This window comes from Micromys minutus (assembly GCF_963924665.1).
Source record: "Micromys minutus genome assembly, chromosome: 7".
In the NCBI taxonomy this organism is placed as follows: Eukaryota; Metazoa; Chordata; class Mammalia; order Rodentia; family Muridae; genus Micromys; species Micromys minutus.
The window spans coordinates 60,283,740-60,302,289 of record NC_137976.1 but is presented as its reverse complement, the minus strand read 5'-3'; the positions used below and the strand labels follow the sequence as shown (position 1 = coordinate 60,302,289).

Sequence of the window (18,550 nt, the reverse complement as noted above, 5' to 3'; positions counted from 1 at the left end):
GTTAGTTTCCTACATGTTACATTATAAGCAGTAAAATGTAACTGAAGTTTGAGAACTGGGTGTGGTGGTACACAACTAGAATTTAGACACCCAGGAGGCTGAGACAGGTATTTGGGGCTTAAAATTTTGGTGAGCTTAAGGTGTTTTGTTTGTGTTTCTTTGCTTTTGTGTTTGGGTTTGTTTTTACAAGTCAAGGTATAGCCCTGGTTGTCCTGGAACCCACTCTGTAGACCAGGCTAGTCTTGAACTCAGAGATCTGTCTGGCTCTGAGATATTGGTACAGGATCTCACTATGTACCTCCACTGGTCTGGAACCATCTAGACCAGGGTGACCTTGAACTCACAGATCCCATGGCCTCTGCCTCATGAGTACTGGGGTTAAAGGTACATGCTATCATGTCTAGCTTTTTTTTTTTTTTTTTTTTTTTTTTGCTGTCACTGCTTTTTTAGTTTGAGAAGTAGTAGATTGGATTGTTTCTGAGTTTCTCTTTCTGCAATGATTCTATGATTAAGGAACTGCAGGGAAGTAAGTAAGAAGATGAGTTAGGAATTGGGACCTGTGCTGGGCACAGGCTCCAACAGATGGCCTTAACTGGAGGAAGCTACTTGAATGTAATTAAGATGGCTAGTTATGATTGAGGACTAAAATGCAGCCTTTGCTGGGAGAGCCTGAAGCTATATTGAAATAGGGATGGGGGAATTATAAAAGCAATGAGGATATAGGAGTTTGTTGTGGAGAAACTGCCAGAAATAGGCATTAAGGAAGGAAAAACTTAGAGAATAGGAACAAAGTTTGACAGCAGAACCGAAAACACAGAAAACAGTCTGCTAAGAATGAAATAGAAGTAGGGAGAGGTAGTATCTTCATATTCTATTCAGTCTTTATGTTTGCAGACACTACAGTATTGGGCCAGGCGTGGTACCAAATGTCTGATTCCAGCCTTATCTGCAAATGGAGTACTGATAGCCAGGATTACATAGAGAGACTTTGTCTGGGGCTGGGCATGGTAGAGCATACCTTTAATCTCAGCATTTGAGAGGTAAAGGCCAGAGGATCTGGATGAGTCTGAGACTAGCCTGCTTTTCATAGTTAGTTTCAGGATAATCAGGAGAGAGCGAAAAATAAAGCAATCTTAACAGGAACTGGAAAGCCCAGCTGTGGTTGTGTATATCCTATCATTTGGGAAGTTGAGGCAGGAGGATGTGAGTCCTAGGTTAGCCTGGGTTGTGTTTTAACATTACCACACTGTCTTAATTTGGTTACCTACCTAATAGCCAACCTTCTCACTATATGCTTTGCAGTAGGGAAAGAAGAGGTTCTTAAGTGGAAATTGCTTTGAGGGAATATTCTGGTCTGACTAACTACACCTTTTTATGGACCATTGCATATGTTCTTGACATATATTCTCCATAACCAGAAGGAACTAGAAGAGAATATGGTTCAACTTCACTTCTCTATAGAGAATTGGTTAGGTTTTGCTTTTTATTTTGTTTGTTGTTTGTTTTTAATTTATTTTTCTTTTATTGGATATTATCTTTATTTACATTTCAAATGTTATCACATTTCCCAGTTTCCCCCGTGGAAACCCCTTCTCCCATCACCCCCTCCTCTTCTATGAGGGTACTCCCTCACCCACCCACCCACTCCCTCCTGCCTCTCTGCCTCAGCATTACCCTACACCGGCTCACTGAGCCTTCACAGAACCAAGGCCTCTCCTCCCATTGATGTCCTACAAGACCTACATATGCTACATATGCAGCTGGAGCCATGGTTGCTCCGTGTGTGCTCTTTGGTTGGTGGTTTAGTCCCTGGGAGCTCTGGAGGGTCTGATTGGTTTATATTGTTGTTCTTCCCCTGGGGTTGCAAACTCCTTCAGCTCCTTCAGGCCTTTCTGCAACCCCTCCATTGGGTCCCCATTGTCAGTCCAATGGTTGGCTGCAATCAGTGTGCCTTTGTATTTGTCAGGCTTTGGTAGAGTCTCTCAGGAGACAGCCTAACTGAGGCTGATTTGCAGATTTCCTTCAAAACAAGCTAGCAAAATGGCTAGGTATGATGGTACAGGCTTGTATATTCAGCAGCTGGGTGGTAGAGGCAGGAGGATCAGAAGTTCAAAGTCACCCTTGGCTGCATAGAGAGTTCAAGGCCAGCCTTAGTGAAAACCAGTATGGTGACTTGATTGAGAGAGAATGAGCTTATGATGTTTCCTTGTATAAACAGGAACAGTTTGGTTTTCTTGGGGACCTCCTCATAAGGAACACGGTCTCATTGGGTGAAGCCTTGGGTTCACTAACTCACCCTGATTATGGGAAAGATTATTTATTTTCCTTTGCAACATGATATTTTTATTTATTATTTGGGAGTTTCACATAGTGAACCCCATCACATTCATATCCTAGTCTTCCCAGTCCAACTGCTACCCTTGTGACCTCTGAAAAAAAGGACAGAAAAACAGGTCAGCTTTGTGTTGTCCATAGACTCACTGGAGCAGGTCAAACTCCCAGTGGGGTTATTTCTTACACTTATTTTAGGCTTAGATTACCTAAATAATCGAATTATTGTTGCTTATGTTTTGAAATATAGTTTCTAGCAGGATATTCTCCCCCCACTCCTGCCCCTTCTGGTTAACTGTTATAACCACAAGTTGAAAACTGTATTAATTTGAGGTGTTCTTTGTTTGAATGAGGATGAGTGCCAGTGAACCAAGGGACCCTCTCTGTCTGCAAGGCTATTACGTCACATTCACAGTTGTTTACAAACTGCTCTTGACATAAGTGACATGGGTTTTACTGTATACTTGAGAAATGAGTGACTCTTAAGAAAGGGGTGGGTTTGGTTTTGTATTTGAGATTTACCTTGGATGTGATTATTTGCTTACTTTTTGGTCACAGAACAGGGTTCTTTTTGTGGAATGATGAAACCTCATGAAGTCTGTTTTCAGAGTAATGTCTCCCCCCACCCCCCGCCCTTTTTTTTTTTCCTTAAATTTTTGAGACAGGGTTTCTTTGGGTAGTCTTGGCTGTCCTGGAACTCTGCCTCCTGAGGGCAGGGATTAAAAGTGTTCACCACCACTACCGGTCATGTTTTAATGTTTCTCTCCCCGACTACCCTCCCAGTCAGTGGAATACTTTTCTTACATGCAAAATTAAAATACATAGGATTATTTTTAAAAGTCAACTATATTGCAATACGCTTAAGAAATACTTGAGAGGGCTGGAGAGATGGCTCAGTGGTTAAGAGCACTGACTGTTCTTGCAGAGGTCCTGAGTTCAAATCCCAGCAACCACACCGTGGCTCACAGCCATCTGTAATGAGATCAGATGCCCACTTCTGGTGTGTCTGAAGACAGCTACAATGTGTGTGTGTGTGTGTGTGTGTGTTAAAAAAAAAGAAAGTACTTGAGATGTATACTGTAACAGTTTATGTGTTTATGTGTTTCTTTTAAAAGGATCTATTTGTTTATTTATTTATCTTATTTACTGAGAGGAAGTTTCTCTGTGTGGCCCTGGCTGTTCTGGACCTCACTCTGTAGACCAGGTTGGCCTCAAACTAAGAGGTCTGCCTACCTGCCCTTCCAGGCGTGTGCCACCACAGCCTGGCCAAGGATTTACTTTTTATAAATTTTTTTAACAACTTTATTTTACAAAACAAAGATAAATGTACAGATTTTAAGCATTTTTGCATAAAATTATACAATACATTTTTGTCAGTACCTTTTTTTCAGATTTTAAAATAATTTTTACATAAAACTATGAATATATTTGTTAGTCAGTACTTGATTTTTTTAAAGGTTTGATAGTATGCATTGAAAACTTAATAGCTACAATGAGCATAAAGTACATGTAAAACAAAATGTAACATGGAAATAGTCAAAGTTTTCTTGTTGTATAAAGATTTTTTTTTTTTTTTTGTTTTGTTTTCTTTTCTTTATTTCTTGGACTTCATACAGTCTGTGAGTTGTTTCTGGGGCAGTGCGAGCCTCTGGGGTTAGCATCCCATTATCAGTGACTGCATATTATGTCTGTTCTTTTGTGACTGGGTTATCTCACTCAGAATGATATTCTCTAGATGCAGCCATTTTCTTAAGAATTTGGTCAAGTCATTGTTTCTGGTGGCTGAGTAGTATTCCATTGTGTAAATGTACCACAATTTTTGTATCCATTCATCTTCTGAAGGACATCTGGGTTCTTTCCAGCTTCTGGCTATTATAAATAGAGCTGCTATGAACATTGTGGTTACTTTTTATATATTAATTTAAAAATTTTACTATATGTGAATAGGTAATTTGCTTGCATATGTGTTTGGGTACCAAATGTGTGTCTGCTGCATAACAAGGCCAGAACAGAGCATTAGTTCTCCTGGAACTAGAATTGCAGATAGTTGTGAGCTATTCTGCGGGTGCTGGGAATTGAACTCGGGTCTACTGGAAAAGCAGTGCTCTTAACTGCTGAGCCATCTCTCAAACCCCTATTTTTATTTTTAAGAATTATGTTTATATATGTATCTTAGTAGGGGTATGTGCACATGAGTGCTGTGCCCATGGAAGCCAAAAGAGGTGTCAGGTCCCCTGACCCTGAATTTATAAGTGGTGTAAGCTGCCAGACTCTTGAGTACTGGCATCCAAACTTGGGTCTTCTGTAAGAGGGGTACATGCTGTTAACAGCTGAGCCACCTCTCCAGCTCCAATAAATGCTTTTTATTATCATAGTAAATAATGTTTATCTATAGGTCTTATTAATAATTTATTTCTCTTTAATAATCTAGAAATAGTTACGGGTTTAAACAATATTTTGAGAGAGTTGTATGAGTGTGACCTGATATAGAATTGCCCATGATTTCTGTTGGTACAAAGTCTGTTTTTCTATTGCATGTGTGGCTCATGTTCCTAACACTGACGAATGAAAATGGTGACTCTGTTAGAAGTTAGTGAACACAAATGTGTGAAGTGTTAGGGTCAGATCTTGCATTCTATCACACACCCACCTTAGAGGAATTTTACAGCCTACTATAGGAAGACCATGAGTTGAGCAGCGTCTACTCAATGAGTTGTCTCAGGCTGTTTTCAGGGGAGAGGGTGGAGAGTCAGGGTTTGACTTGTCGGCCTAGACTGGTCTGGAACTCACTAAAATTCTTCTACCTCCCCTCTCAAGTGTCGACATTACAAATATGAGACACCCATTACACACAGATTAACGCTTTTGAAGAATAGAGCAAAATAAAATTGTTTATCTGGTTGTGAAGTAGTAATATGCTTGCCTAGCATGCTTGGAGGTCCTTAGTTTTGATCTGCAGCACTACCAACCCACCAAAAAGTTCAAATGTAAGAACTAGTATTAGTGGGTGCTAGAGAGATAGGTAACTCAGTGGTTAAGAATGCTGACTGCTCTTTCAACAGACCTAGGTTTTGTGTTGACAGACATCTATAAGTCCATTCCAGGGGAGGTAAGGCATTCTTTTGCCTCCTCAGGCACCAAGCCCACACATGATGCACAGACATAAAATGCAGACAAAACACCCATACATGTAAAACAAACATTTAAAAAACCTTTAAAAGAAAGAACTAAAAGAAGAAAGAACTAATGTTAATGTCCATTGTGTCTAGAGAGTCTTTGTCCTGTAACACCATACCATTTCCAGGCCCCAGTAGATGCTGACTTTTGCTCCAGTCGCTAACTCATGCTTTATAAGAGCTGGCATCCACTTCATGTTTGTTGAATAAGGGTGTCCTTGAATAAATTAGAGAGAGAAGGAGGGCAAATTCAAAGCCAGTGTCTTAGGTGGGGCAATTTTCAGACCCTCTGATATTGATGTATGTAGCATTGAACTCCAACTTGAAACTAATGTGGGTTGCAAGTTATGTTTTGTAATTCATCATTACATTTAGAAGTATAATTAAAATCAGAAATTTAGATGTTGTTGGGGTTTTTTTTAATATTTATTGATTGTATACAAGTACACTGTAGCTGTCTTCAGACACACCAGAAAAGGGCATCAGATTCCATTATAGGTGGTTGTGAACCACTATATTGCTGGGAATTGATCTTAAGACCTCTGGGAAAGCAGTCAGTGCTCTTAACCACTGAGCCAGCTCTGTAGCCCCAGAGTTTCTAGTTCTTACATAAAGACAACCTTCCTCATTTTGGGTTAGTCTCTTCTTAACTTCAAAAGACTTTCCAGAAGCAGTAATGCTGCTGCTGAAAATCTGAGTACACAGTAGATGACATGATTAATGCCCAGAGTGTTAGGTGTTAGGTCCCTTAGAATTCATGGGACGTGTTAAGGTCCAGCATGGTAGACACAGGTAAAGGTCCCATATACAGAATAAGCTTGCTCACTCAGATGGCAGAAACATGAACAAACTGCAGAGGGAAGGTCCATCTTTTCTGTTTTGCCAGTAGTTCCCTTGGTAATCAGTTTAATTGTTGAAGTTTGGAAGGGTATGTGTAGTTTCAGTTTGGAACTAATGAGGCTGTCACATACTTTTGGAACCACTTCCCTTTTTGCCCTGGGGCGCTTGCTAAGTCTAATAGCAGTAAGTATAATGGAAGGGTTGGGTGAGAGTCCCTAAAACTGTATTTATAGGAGCCTTTCATCTTGAAGACACAACCATGTGCATGCCTGAACTAAAGTTTTGTCTTCTTCACGGACATTCATCTTGAAAGTGTGCTTAGTAAGACAAGTTCAGTGGACAAAAATAGTTCAGTAGATAAAGGCGATGTTACTAAACCTGATGACCTGATTTACATCTGTGGAACCCACACTGGAAGTAGAGGAAAGAACCAAGGAAAGAACCAACTCTTGCAAATTGTCCTCTGACCTCCTCACATATATAGTGGTACATGCATACCAATACACATGCTCACACACTTGCTTGTGCATACATAATGTTAAAAAAAACTTCTAATAATAAACTTTAAATTAAATAAAGATAAAAACACTTGAGGAAGAAGGTTCCTTAAAATCTCCTCTCTGCCATCCCACCTTCTCATATACATTTGTCCATTTCTAGCTGAGTCTGTGTGTCTAAGAAGGCATGTATTGAACAGTGAAGAACAAGGCAGTCAGTGTGTACTGGGAGGTGGGTCAGCAGAAGCGCTGCCAGGTCTTGTGCTTCTGAATAGAGATAGGCATTGTGAGTCTTAAAAGCACTTGGGAGACACTAATGCAGCTAGTAGACTGGGTGGGAGAAGGTGACATTGATGTCCACATTTAGAATGTGTTACTAAAAAGGTGACAGGCAGGGCAGGCAGAGGTCCACAGTTGGCCTCTTTATCTTTGTTTGGGAAAACTTTTCTGAAGGATAAAGCACTAAGGAGAAAGGAAATGTTTGCCTGACTTCATAGACCTAACAAGGGAGTTCTACATTGTCTGTAACTTTCTTCCTTCCTGACTCTTCCCTGTTGAATTAAGAACTGAATGTTTCCTGGGCACTGGAGGTCATTACTATACACTGCATTATGAGTTATAAATCATATTTTTTTTTTAATTTTTTGCAAGTGGTAAACAAATTGCTATTAGCTGACTTAGAAAAAAGGAGAGTGTATTGGTTGTCATAGTAAATAGTTCTGGGTCTGGCTTCTCATCATCAGGTCCTCTTTATCTATGCTGACTTCCTAGTCTTTCTTCCCAGTTATAAGATGGACCCTAAGCTGGTTCCAGAGTGTTTCTTAAAGCCACACTCCCAAGGTCAAATCTATAAAATAAGGAATGATAATGTTTGCCCAAGTGTTTTCATCTCTACAGTCCCATTTCTTTGATGTGGACTGGTTTAGGTCACAGACCACTGCCACCTTTCCCAACAACTTGTAGCTGGGGGGCCCAATTACTGATGGTTTAGGTTTCCACATGGGATCCATTGCTAGGGCAAGGGAGAGGCACACGAAATAAACAAGCTTCTAAATATAAAGGAAGTCATTTTTAGGTCAGGAGGTTGAAAGCTTGAAAAGGCAAACAGCAAATATCCAGTATAATCAGGATTTATAGTCTAATTCTTATTTGATCTTTACCATGACTCTGGAGTTAAGTATATTTTATTGAAACCTTTCTTAATCACAGGAAGAAACTCCCAGCCTCCTAGAGTTAAAGAGCTGGGAGGACCTAGAATTAAATCTCAATTTAATTGGGTCCTGAGTACTTGTGGGAAGGGAGCCTAGTATTTATGAAAAGTGAAGTTAAATCTTACCTGACACTGTAGTATACAAAACCAATGCGGTATTTTGATTGAGAACAAAGACTGTAGAGACAGAATTCCTGAGTTCAGATCTTTTTGAGAGGATCCAGTATATATTATGTGCTGGCCAACCATGCCTTTTAAACATAAAAAGTTTCTGGAGCCCAGAAAGGAAAAGCCTGCTTTTTTCCCTGTTTTAGGTAGGCCAGTTCAGTGAAATCATCTAACCTCACTGAGCTTCAGTCTCCTTATGCACCAGGTGAGGATGATGGCCAGTGCTGTTGTATAGTTATGAGGATGGTTAGTTAATGCATAGGGGACCTATAACTTCCTGACAGAAATATTCTATTTGCTATGATTATTATAATTACTGTTTTAACATTATAATTTTTAGGGCTGCCATGTAGGAATGTGTTAGCACAATAAAATAGATTTACATCTGTTTGAATGTACTCATTAAGAATTCCAAATATATTCTATATTTTATCTAACTATCCATCTATTTATTTATTTTGTTTTTTTTTTTCAAGACAGATTTTTCTGTGTAACAGCCCTGGCTGTCCTGGAACTGGCCTTGTAGACCAGGCTGGCCTTGAACTCAGAGATCTATACTTGCTTCTGCCTTCTGAGTGCTAGGATTAATGGTGTGCACCACCAAGCCCAGCTGATAAACTCTTTTATTGTATTTTACCTGAAGAATATTAGGGTGCTTTTTGGAAAGGAAGACTCTTGTGATATATCATATTGTTATATGAGAATATCCATTAATCCTGATCGACATTTTCAGTAGTGCTTTAACTATTATAAAACCAAGCTTTTTGACAGATGTAGTAGCACTTATAATCTCTATACCTGAAATGCCTCCTGTTGCTCCTGAGGTGCTCAGTCTCTTGGCAGATAACTATCATGTTCAGTTAGCACCTGTGTCTCAGTTGGGAGGTGGTGCTGAACACCTTTCATTCCAGCACTTGGGAGGCATTGGAAGACCAGTCTCTGAGTTCTAGGCCAGCATGGTGTACAGAGTGAGTTCTAGGACAGCCACAGCTACATAGAGACCCTGTTTTATAGAACCTTCCAGTAAGTAATCTACTTTTTGTTGCCTGACTCTTTGTCTGTCTCTGCCCTTTCCAGTGTGGCATATTAAAGTGGAAACTTAAGGATTCTGTGGAGAGTCGGTTGTGTTGGATGGTGTGTTGCTAGGACAAGCATGTAAAAGAGTGTTTCATTAAGGTGGACACAGGTTAAGGCTAAGGCAGACTTCCTGAAGGGACATTTCACTGAAGCAGACAGAGTATAGATCATGTTCTGCTAAAGCAAGCACGTGAAAGGGTGTGGTGAAGGATTCTTCACTAATGACACATGTATTTGTCCGTCTTACATTGAATAGTTGAGCTCCATTTCTTGGGACTCTTATAGAGAGAAAATGCACCAAAAAACTTCTGGTGGTGTGCTGCAGTTTGTTTCTGCAGACTCAGTTTGATTGGCAGAGTGATGAAGGCAAGACCCGTGGAGGACACACAATGTTTAGAGGGTATAAATAGGACTCACAGACAATAACAGAGGCTGAGCTTGGCCTGCTTATAGAGCTAGCTGTACACTTGTTGGTTTTGAGTCTTTGCCAGTCTTCGATTTGCTGAAAGAGGCACGGCCCTCCTGACTTGTGCTGAGGGTGAAGCCTGGCAAACCGGACTGCTGATATATCTGTGAATTGTTCAGCTGTCACTGTTGACCTATGAACTCAACTGCCAACCACACAGATGGGAAGTTGCTCCAAAAGAACCATTTCTAAACAGGTCCACTTCCCTCTTATCCTTTCTTTTCCACTATCTCTGGTGGTGGGAAGGTACAAGGGAGGTTATGGCATTTAAAAACCATCATTACAAAATAAGGTTTTAAAAATTGTTACATACATGCATATATGTAAAGATAATTATTTGATACCTTCTTATAGGGTTGAAGATTTCACTAATAAATTATCTGGGGGCTGGAGAAATGGCTCAGCAGTTAAAAGCACTGACAGCTATAGTTTACTCACATACATAAAACAAAATCTCTAAAAAAATAAATTATCTGATTGAATTTTATTTTTTTCTTTTTACTTGTTTATTCATTTGTTGGACAAGATCTTTTTATGTAGTCCTAGCTATCATGGAATTCACTGTGTAGACTAAGTTGATCTTTAACTCAGAGATCTACCTGTCTCTGTCTCACAAATGCTGAGATTAAATGTGTACACAATTACTACCACCAAGCTGTAAATAAATATTAATAAGAAAAAGGGCTATTATTAGATTGTCCTTTGAACCTCCAAACTGTGAACTAGCATTTTTATAAGTTAATGGGTCACAGATATATTGTTATAGTAAGGCAAAATGGACTAATACAGAAAATTGGTGTGAAGGAGAGAGCTTGCTAGTAATATCAGACTCTGCCCCTGGATGGGGATCAGCCATGTTTCATATACTGTCCCTGAACTGCCTAGTGTAGCAGCCACTTCAGAGGAACACTAGGATTACCTTCCTAAACCTTGTATTCTACCTTCCCTAAGCAGCTCTTCTCTCCAAAGTCTAGAAAAGTAAGACATTTCCTTTGTTCCATGGGTTGTTTGAGTCTCTACCTCAGTATCCCCCACTGTAAGTGGGAAACATTACTACAGGATATAAGATAGTCCCTGGGATCTATCTTAGTGTATCCCTATATCAAAAGAGAAATGCGTCTCTTCTCCTTTCCTCCACCATTGTGTGCACTACACCTGATTCGGCTTCTCACCATGTCCTCTCACAAGACTTTCAGAATCAAGCGATTCCTGGCCAAGAAACAAGCGCAACACCATCCTATTCCTCAGTGGATTCTGAAAACCTGGTGACAAAATCAGGTACAACTCTTAAGAGAAGACACTGGAAGAGAAGGAAGCAGGGCCTGTAAAGATTCACACACGGCAAGACTGAGGATTTATACTGAATGTGGTCATTGATCAGCCCTACCAGATGGATTTCAACATTTTTAACCTGGCTACTTGCTCATGTCAAAATTAGGGTATTTGTCCAGTAATAAAATTATGAAACTTTCAAAAAAACAGAAATGTGTTTTTAAAGTGTATTCTCTCACTCCCCCCGCCGTGTGTGTGTGTGTGTGTGTGTGTGTGTGTGTGTGTGTGTGTGTGTGTGTGAGAGAGAGAGAGAGAGAGAGAGGGAGGGAGAGAGAGAGAGAGAGAGAGGAGAGAGAGAGACTGGCCCAGGAATGATTTTTCTGTTGGAAATTGGATGAAAGGCCACTCTTGTCACACTGTGGCAATGAAGTTACCAGATTGGATGCGACTTTGACTGTTCTAAAATTAAGAAGGATAGACAAGCTGAGTACAGTGTGCCTTTAATTTCAGCACTTGGGAGACAGATGCAGGTGGTCTACATAGTAAGTTCTACCAAGGCTAAGTAGAGAAACTGTCTCAAAAAGCAAAAGGAGTCCTGTGCATGCTCTACAAACACTCTTATTACTAAACTGTATCCCCGCTTTCTTTTTACTTTTATTTTGAGACACTGTCTTACTAGTTATCTGCTCTAGTCTTCAACTCATTATGTGGCTGAGGCTAGCCTTGACTTTTCAGTTTTCCCATCTCATTCTCCCAAGTAGCTGACACTACAGAAGAGATTTTCAAAAATTATTTTGTGTGTGGGTGTTTTACCTGCATGTATACTGTGCACCATGTACATTCAGTACCTTATAGAGGTCAGAAGTGGTTATCATATCACTTGAACTGAAGTTAACGATTGTGAGCCACCATATGGGTGCTGAGAACTGAACCCTGGGCTCCCAGAAGAACAGCCAATGGTAGTTTGAATGAAAATGGCCCATAGGTTTCATATGTTTAAATATTTAGTCCCCAATTAGTGTAACTGTTTGGAACGGATTAGAAGGTATGGCCTTGTTGGAGTAGGTGTATCATTGGTCTCTGAGTTTCAAAAGCCCATGAGAGCCAGGCCCAGTTTCTTCCTCCCTCCCTCCCTCCCTCCCTCCCTTCCTCCCACCCTCTCTCTCTCCTATGCCTGTGGATCAGTACATAAAGCTTTCAGCTATTGCTCAGCACAGTGCCTATCTACATCTTCATAATTGTGAACTCACCATGGTAAACTGTAAGCAAGCCCCAAATTAAATGCTTTCTAAGAGTTGCCTTGGTCATGATGTTTCTTCACAGCACTAGAACAGTAACTAAGATACTGGGTGTTGGTAGCATATGCCTTTAAATCCCAGTACTCAGGAGACTGAGGCAGGCAGATCTCTGACTTGGAGGCAGCTTGGTTTAGAGTGAGTTTTAGGACTGCCAGGGCTACACAGAGAAATCTGTTTCTTTCTTTCTTTCTTTCTTTCTTTTCTTTTTTTTTTTTTTTTTTTGCCAGTTTCCAAGTCATTTTATTCAGAATTTTGAGTTTGTTTCCTGAATCAATAAATACTATACAAAACAATGTAAAAATGGCTACCATTTTCTCTCCCCTGCTCCCCTCACCTGGGGACAAGTCCCTGGACAACCTCATTCAAGGGATTCTCCCTGTAGATTTGGTCCAGCAAATGAGGCAAGCCATGTTTTAGTCCCTTGACTCACTTTTGAAGATTTGGCTGGGGTAGGAAAGCCTTTAGGAATGAGGTGATTAGGTTAGGGAAATGCATTAGTGTTTGGGGGGAAGGAGACGGCGCCTGGGGCAGAGCCTACCCCAAAGAAAAGGGTGTCTAAAATGTTCACGGTTCCTTCTTTTTGCCTCAAAAAAGTGACATTTATTCAAAGAGAGAGAGAGAGAAAAAAAAAAAACACCAACAAAACAAAAAAAAAAAAAAAAAAAAAAAACGGAAACAAAAACAAGATGTCCATCTCTTGGCTCCCTTCCCTCCCCCCTCCAGCTCTTCCTTGGTCCCCACCCCAGGACTGAATCCTGGGCTAGGGCAAGGGAGCAGGACAGCCCCTCAAATGAGGTCAGCAACGTTGAGGGGCATCTCTTCAATGGAGGTGTTGTAGAAAGTCTCAATGTCTCGAAGAGCCCTCTTGTCTTCTTCTGTCACCATGTTAATAGCCACACCCTTCCGGCCAAACCAACCACCTCGCCCGATTCTGTGGATGTAGTTTTCCCTGTTGGTGGGAAGGTCATAACTGATGACTAAGGAGACCTGCTGCACATCAATGCCTCTGGCCAACAGGTCAGTGGTAATTAATACTCTGCTAGAGCCAGACCGGAACTCCCTCATGATCACATCTCGTTCCTTTTGGTCCACATCTCCATGCATGGCGGAAACAGTGAAGTCCCGGGCATGCATCTTCTCAGTGAGCCAGTCCACCTTCCGTCTGGTGTTGATAAAGATTACTGCCTGGGAGATGGTCAGTGTTTCATACAAGTCACACAATGTGTCAAGCTTCCACTCCTCTCGTTCCACATTGATGTAGAATTGGCGGATACCCTCCAGGGTCAACTCTTCCTTCTTGACAAGGATCCGAATTGGGTCTCTCATGAACTTCTTGGTCACCTCAAGGACATCAGAAGGCATTGTAGCAGACAACAAAACTACCTGCGTGTTACGGTTGAGCTTTTGGAATATATCATAGATCTGATCCTTGAACCCACGGCTTAACATTTCATCTGCTTCATCCAGTACGAACATCTTGATGTATTTGGGGGACAGGTATCTCCGGTTAAGCATGTCAAACACCCGGCCGGGGGTGCCCACAATGATGTGGGGAGCTTTCATTTGCAGTTTCTGCACCTCAGCACGCACATTGGTGCCCCCAATACAGGCATGACAAGAGGCACCATGTAGTCTCCGAATGCCATAACCACCTGTATCTGCTGAGCCAATTCACGAGTGGGTGCCAGAACCAAAGCCTGAGTGGCCTTTAGATCTAATTCAATCTGCTGCAGAATTGATATGGCAAATGTAGCTGTTTTCCCAGTCCCAGACTGGGCTTGAAGAATCACATCATAACCCTTGATACAAGGAAGAATAGCTCGCTGCTGGATGGCAGAGGGCTTCTCAAAACCATAGGCATAAATACCACGGAGGAGGGATACTGAAAGATTCATGTCATAGAAGCTGTCCACAATCTCATTCCAGTTACTCTCGATGACGCCTTCGTCTCTGGATCGAGAATCCTGACTCACAGACATGATCCTTAGAATCTAGCAGAAACCCTGTTTCTAAAAACAGAAACAAAAACAAACAAACAAACAAAACCCCAGAGGAATAGTAAATAAGACACAACCACCAGATTATCTGTCCAGACCCTGGTTGAAGGAATTTTAAAACAAGCAAGTATCCAGGCTGAGAAACAAGAATCACTAATTATTTTTACCCAGATTGACAGTGAGGCTAAGGAGCAAAGGAAACAAGGTAAAAGATTTGGAAGATATGCAGCCAGAGAAGGAACAAAGAAAAATGTTAAAAAAAAAAAAAAAAAAGTATCCAAGAAGCTGTGTGCTAGAGAATGATGCTTAGCATTGGGACAATTGGAAAAGGCTCAGGAATCAAGCTATTCCTCCATCACAGGCCCAGAACACTAGCAGAACAGAATTATTGCAGCAAGTGCTTTGGGCAGGAGGTGCCTTAGACTCATTTCCCTGTTCCAGACTGGCCAAACACTTGGTGTATGAGGCATGAATCACATGGGTCTAGGTACAGCTTGTACTTTGCTGTCTATGTGCTGAGTATGCAGGCATGCAGAATGCAAGGGTTATGGGGTCATGGTAGCACCCATCCAGATTTCAAAGGAAGCCTAGGCAAGAGGCCAGACAGAAGTTTTTCACAGGGTAGAAACTTCCTCAGAGAGCCCAGATAAACCATTTCTGGTATAGTCAGGCATGTTGAGCAGCACTTGGCTCCCCAGAAAGGTACAGCTATCAGCAGTGTGTCTGCCAGGCAGAACTAGCAGCATGGAAAACACTCCCCTCCCCCCGTTATAAGACTGCTTGTTTCTTTCTACACATCACTAGCTTTCAGAGGAAGGTTAGAGGGAAAGCTAGGCATAGATCTCAGTAGACTACTTCTTGCTGATGAGCATTGAGTTCCTTGGGCCATTGTTGATCTTAGCAGTTGTGTCTTTGTTCATGACCACTTTATAAACCACAGCAACAGGGGGGCAGCAGCCTCTTGGGGTTCTGACATTTTTATACCCTCCCAAGAGCCCCCAGAATTCCAAATACATCTTCAGTTGGCAGGATCATGCCCCTGCCAGAGCATGAGAAATCAGTTTCTGTGCACAATCAAAAGCAGATCCCACATACTCACAGAACATAACTGTGGTTTTTAAGAAACAAGATTCTTATTACAGGTTGCCTTGAGTTTCAGATGAGACTTTGGACTTCTGCTTGGCATTGCAGCTTGTTAGGGCTTTTGTGGAGATGAACGAGAATTCTGTACTGAGGTGATAAGAATGGGCTGATGTAACTACAGCCGTGAGCTGTAACCATCATGCCTGCTTTAAGTGACCATTTTTACATACTTTCCCAGTAAACCATAGGTGGATAAAAATCACTAAAGTCACATGTATTGATTTTTATCATAGGACCCTTGATCCAGGGACACTCCTGACTCTTTACTATTTTCTTAAGATAAAGCAGGTACATTCCAGCCATGATAATATCATTTTTGTCCTGACCCATAAACAGCACATTCCCATTTTAACCCAGCTTGCAGGTTCTAACAGGTCTTGATCCTGCTTAGGACCATACTTTTGTCAGTAAGTCGTCCTCCAAAAAGTATATTCTATACAGCCTAGGTCTGTTTGCTTTTTTCCTCAGTCTTATGGTACCTTTCGGGCTGCACTGGGTAGTTTCAGAACAGATAGTTGTGAACTTTGGGGGCAACAAGTAGAATGTTGTGGTTTTTATAGACTTTGAGTGAGTTCATTTGTGGGGGCATGTTCCTTAGTGTAAGAGTATGATGATGGACCTTTAAGAGATGGAGCCTAATGGGAAGTTGCTGGGGGCTCTGCCTCCCGGTAGGTATTAAGGTAAATCTATAGAACCCAGAGTCTCTTCAGAAGCTTGTATGGATAAAGCAGCATCTCCCTGTGATTTCTGCCTTTGAATGTGTTCTCATCGTGATGCTCTCAGCAGAACATGACTAAATCATTGTTAAACCTGAGGGGGAAGGGCAAGCTACAACTCAGTATAAGGAAACTTGAAGATGTTCATATGCTGGTGTTCTTTAAGTCTTGATTTCACAGGTGTATTAATGTTCAGTGTGTGTGTGTGCATATATGTGTGTTAGTTTTTTGAGACAAAGTCTCTCTATGTAGCTCTGGCTATCCTGGAACTCTGTAGACCAGGCTGGCCTCAAACTTACAGAGATTGCCTGCCTTTGTCTCCCAACTTGTGGGATTAAAGGCATGTATCACCACACAGTTGTTAGTTGGCTGATGAGTCCTACACATTGAATTGGGGTCCTCTGAAAGGCAGAAGGCAGCCTGCCTCTTAATCCTTGAACATTCTTCTGATTCCCTTGTGCAGTTTAATGTATCTCAATTATTCAATAGAGTTGTAAATAGAGTTGTTAGGTAGCACATGTTAGGATTCAACACATTGGGACTGATCAAGAACTAGTTCCTTGAGACTCCAGAGATGATCTCATATCCTAAGAGCTAGTCTGTGCAGGAAACTGTAGAGATTTTTAAAATAAAACTTTTTATTCTGAAAATGAAGTAAAGTTGCAGGAGTACTGAGATAAACTTTTCTGTGCTCAATTTAGGGTCATACTTTACTTAATTTTCTCACTTTGGGATCCAACACAGGACCTTGTGGCTGAGTCACACTTCTGCTTTTCTATATATATTGTACACATTTTCCTTGTTTTTCCTTCCTCTGTTTGTGTTAGAGAAAAATGTATAAAAAATGAAGCCCGTCACAAAGTTCAGGAACTCCCATATGCCCCTCTGAGATTCATAAATTGTAAACATTTGCCATTGTCAAATATTGCCAAGTTCTGGAGGATTAGTTTGTCAGCCTTCCATGGCTTTTCATGACTAGCAGTTTTTGAAGACCACAGGCTCCTGTGGGTTGTTCTTCAGTGTTTGTAAGGAAAGGCAGTTTCTGGGTGTGTTCCCCTTCCACTCTAAACTGATATCTAAGTCCTGCTTAACCATGACTCACAGGGTGTTTTACCTTCAGCCTGTTAAGAATCTGGCCAGGTTTCTTGTAGATCTTGCCACATTTCCACATGGACTTGAACTGCAGGATGGAAAGTGAAGCATAGCTGCAGCTGCTCAGCACAGCTTGTCTACAGGGCTCACAGGAGGCACAGAGGCATGTTCTGTCTACTCATTACCGTAGGTAGAAATGCCGCTTAATCACAGAGCTTCCCCTGTTCCCGGGAGCCTAATCATTAAAGAAACCAGTTCATCCATGCAGATGAGAATTTTTCTAGGCAAAGGCATCATGAAAGGAAGGTGCTGGTAACTCTTTGCTATGTTAGACAAAAAAGTGAGTTTTTTTTAGAAAGAGATTTGGTGCTTTTTTTTTCAAACTGTCAATGCATCTTTAGATTGCATTTTGAAACAGACAATTAATGGCATACCACAGCTTCACCAATATATACATTTAAACTGTGGGGGGGATTTATAAACAAATGATAGAATGGATGTGCTCTTCAAAGGAACTAAATTAATTATGTCAGCTGCCACCTTTGTGCTGACATACTTCAGTGAGTGTGTATGTGAATACTAAATTCATTTTGTCTACAACAAATGAAATTAAAACATCACCCTATGCAATCCACTATTAGCAGTAAGTACAATAAAAATTATTGTATAATTTATACATACTAAAATATTTCTTTCTCTAGAAATAACTCAGAACAAAACTTAATCATCTTAGAGCTTAACTTGGGAAATGTCAAATTACAATAGAGAAAAACACAGGTCAAAAGGCTGTGAGACTAGTAAGGAAGTGTCTCAAGCAGAGCAAGGTGACTGGGAATGTTTATCTTTTGCCATTCTTGCTACCCAACTTACACAATTCGCAAAGTGTTACAGACACATTTTACACAAACACTGAAGATCTGGGGAAATAAATCCAACAATTTTATTTAATAAGCTGAAAACAAAGTGGTACATTTCCCCAGGAGATTAACATTGGAAAGCCTGAAGCTCATTCAACTGATGTTGAAAACATATACTGCAATTTAACAGGAGATGGTTGTCTTAATAGAGCTTCTCAGTCCAAGAATAAATCAAATTTCTGAATGCATTTTATGCTACGTATGTGTACACCTTGTGATCCTCAGGTGTTCGTGCCAAGTATTCTCTCTCAATAAGTCCTTCAATACGTGTCTTAATAGCCACTGGACTAGGTAAGAACCGAGCCCTCAGTTGCTGAGTTACCTCTGCTACTAAGACACTGTGCTGTATC

General features: G+C 40.9%; 2 protein-coding genes and 1 pseudogene across 4 annotated transcripts in view; 2 read left to right on the top strand and 1 right to left on the bottom strand.

The window, feature by feature from the left end:
* The window catches only part of PCYT1A (phosphate cytidylyltransferase 1A, choline), a 45,696-nt gene that overhangs the window by 896 nt on the left and 26,250 nt on the right, over window positions 1-18,550 (top strand). The gene's annotated exons all lie outside the window — the stretch shown is intronic.
* On the top strand, window positions 10,939-11,093 carry LOC308422499 (ribosomal protein eL39-like 2; annotated as a pseudogene). The gene has a single exon. The product of its transcript is annotated as a ribosomal protein eL39-like 2 (transcript).
* LOC308422330 (eukaryotic initiation factor 4A-I-like) lies at window positions 12,994-14,314 on the bottom strand (the record flags this gene model as incomplete). The annotated part of the gene is given in 2 exon segments (XM_080918872.1): window positions 12,994-13,963; window positions 13,966-14,314. Coding segments are annotated over 2 exon segments (1,191 nt in total). The 3' UTR covers window positions 12,994-13,121.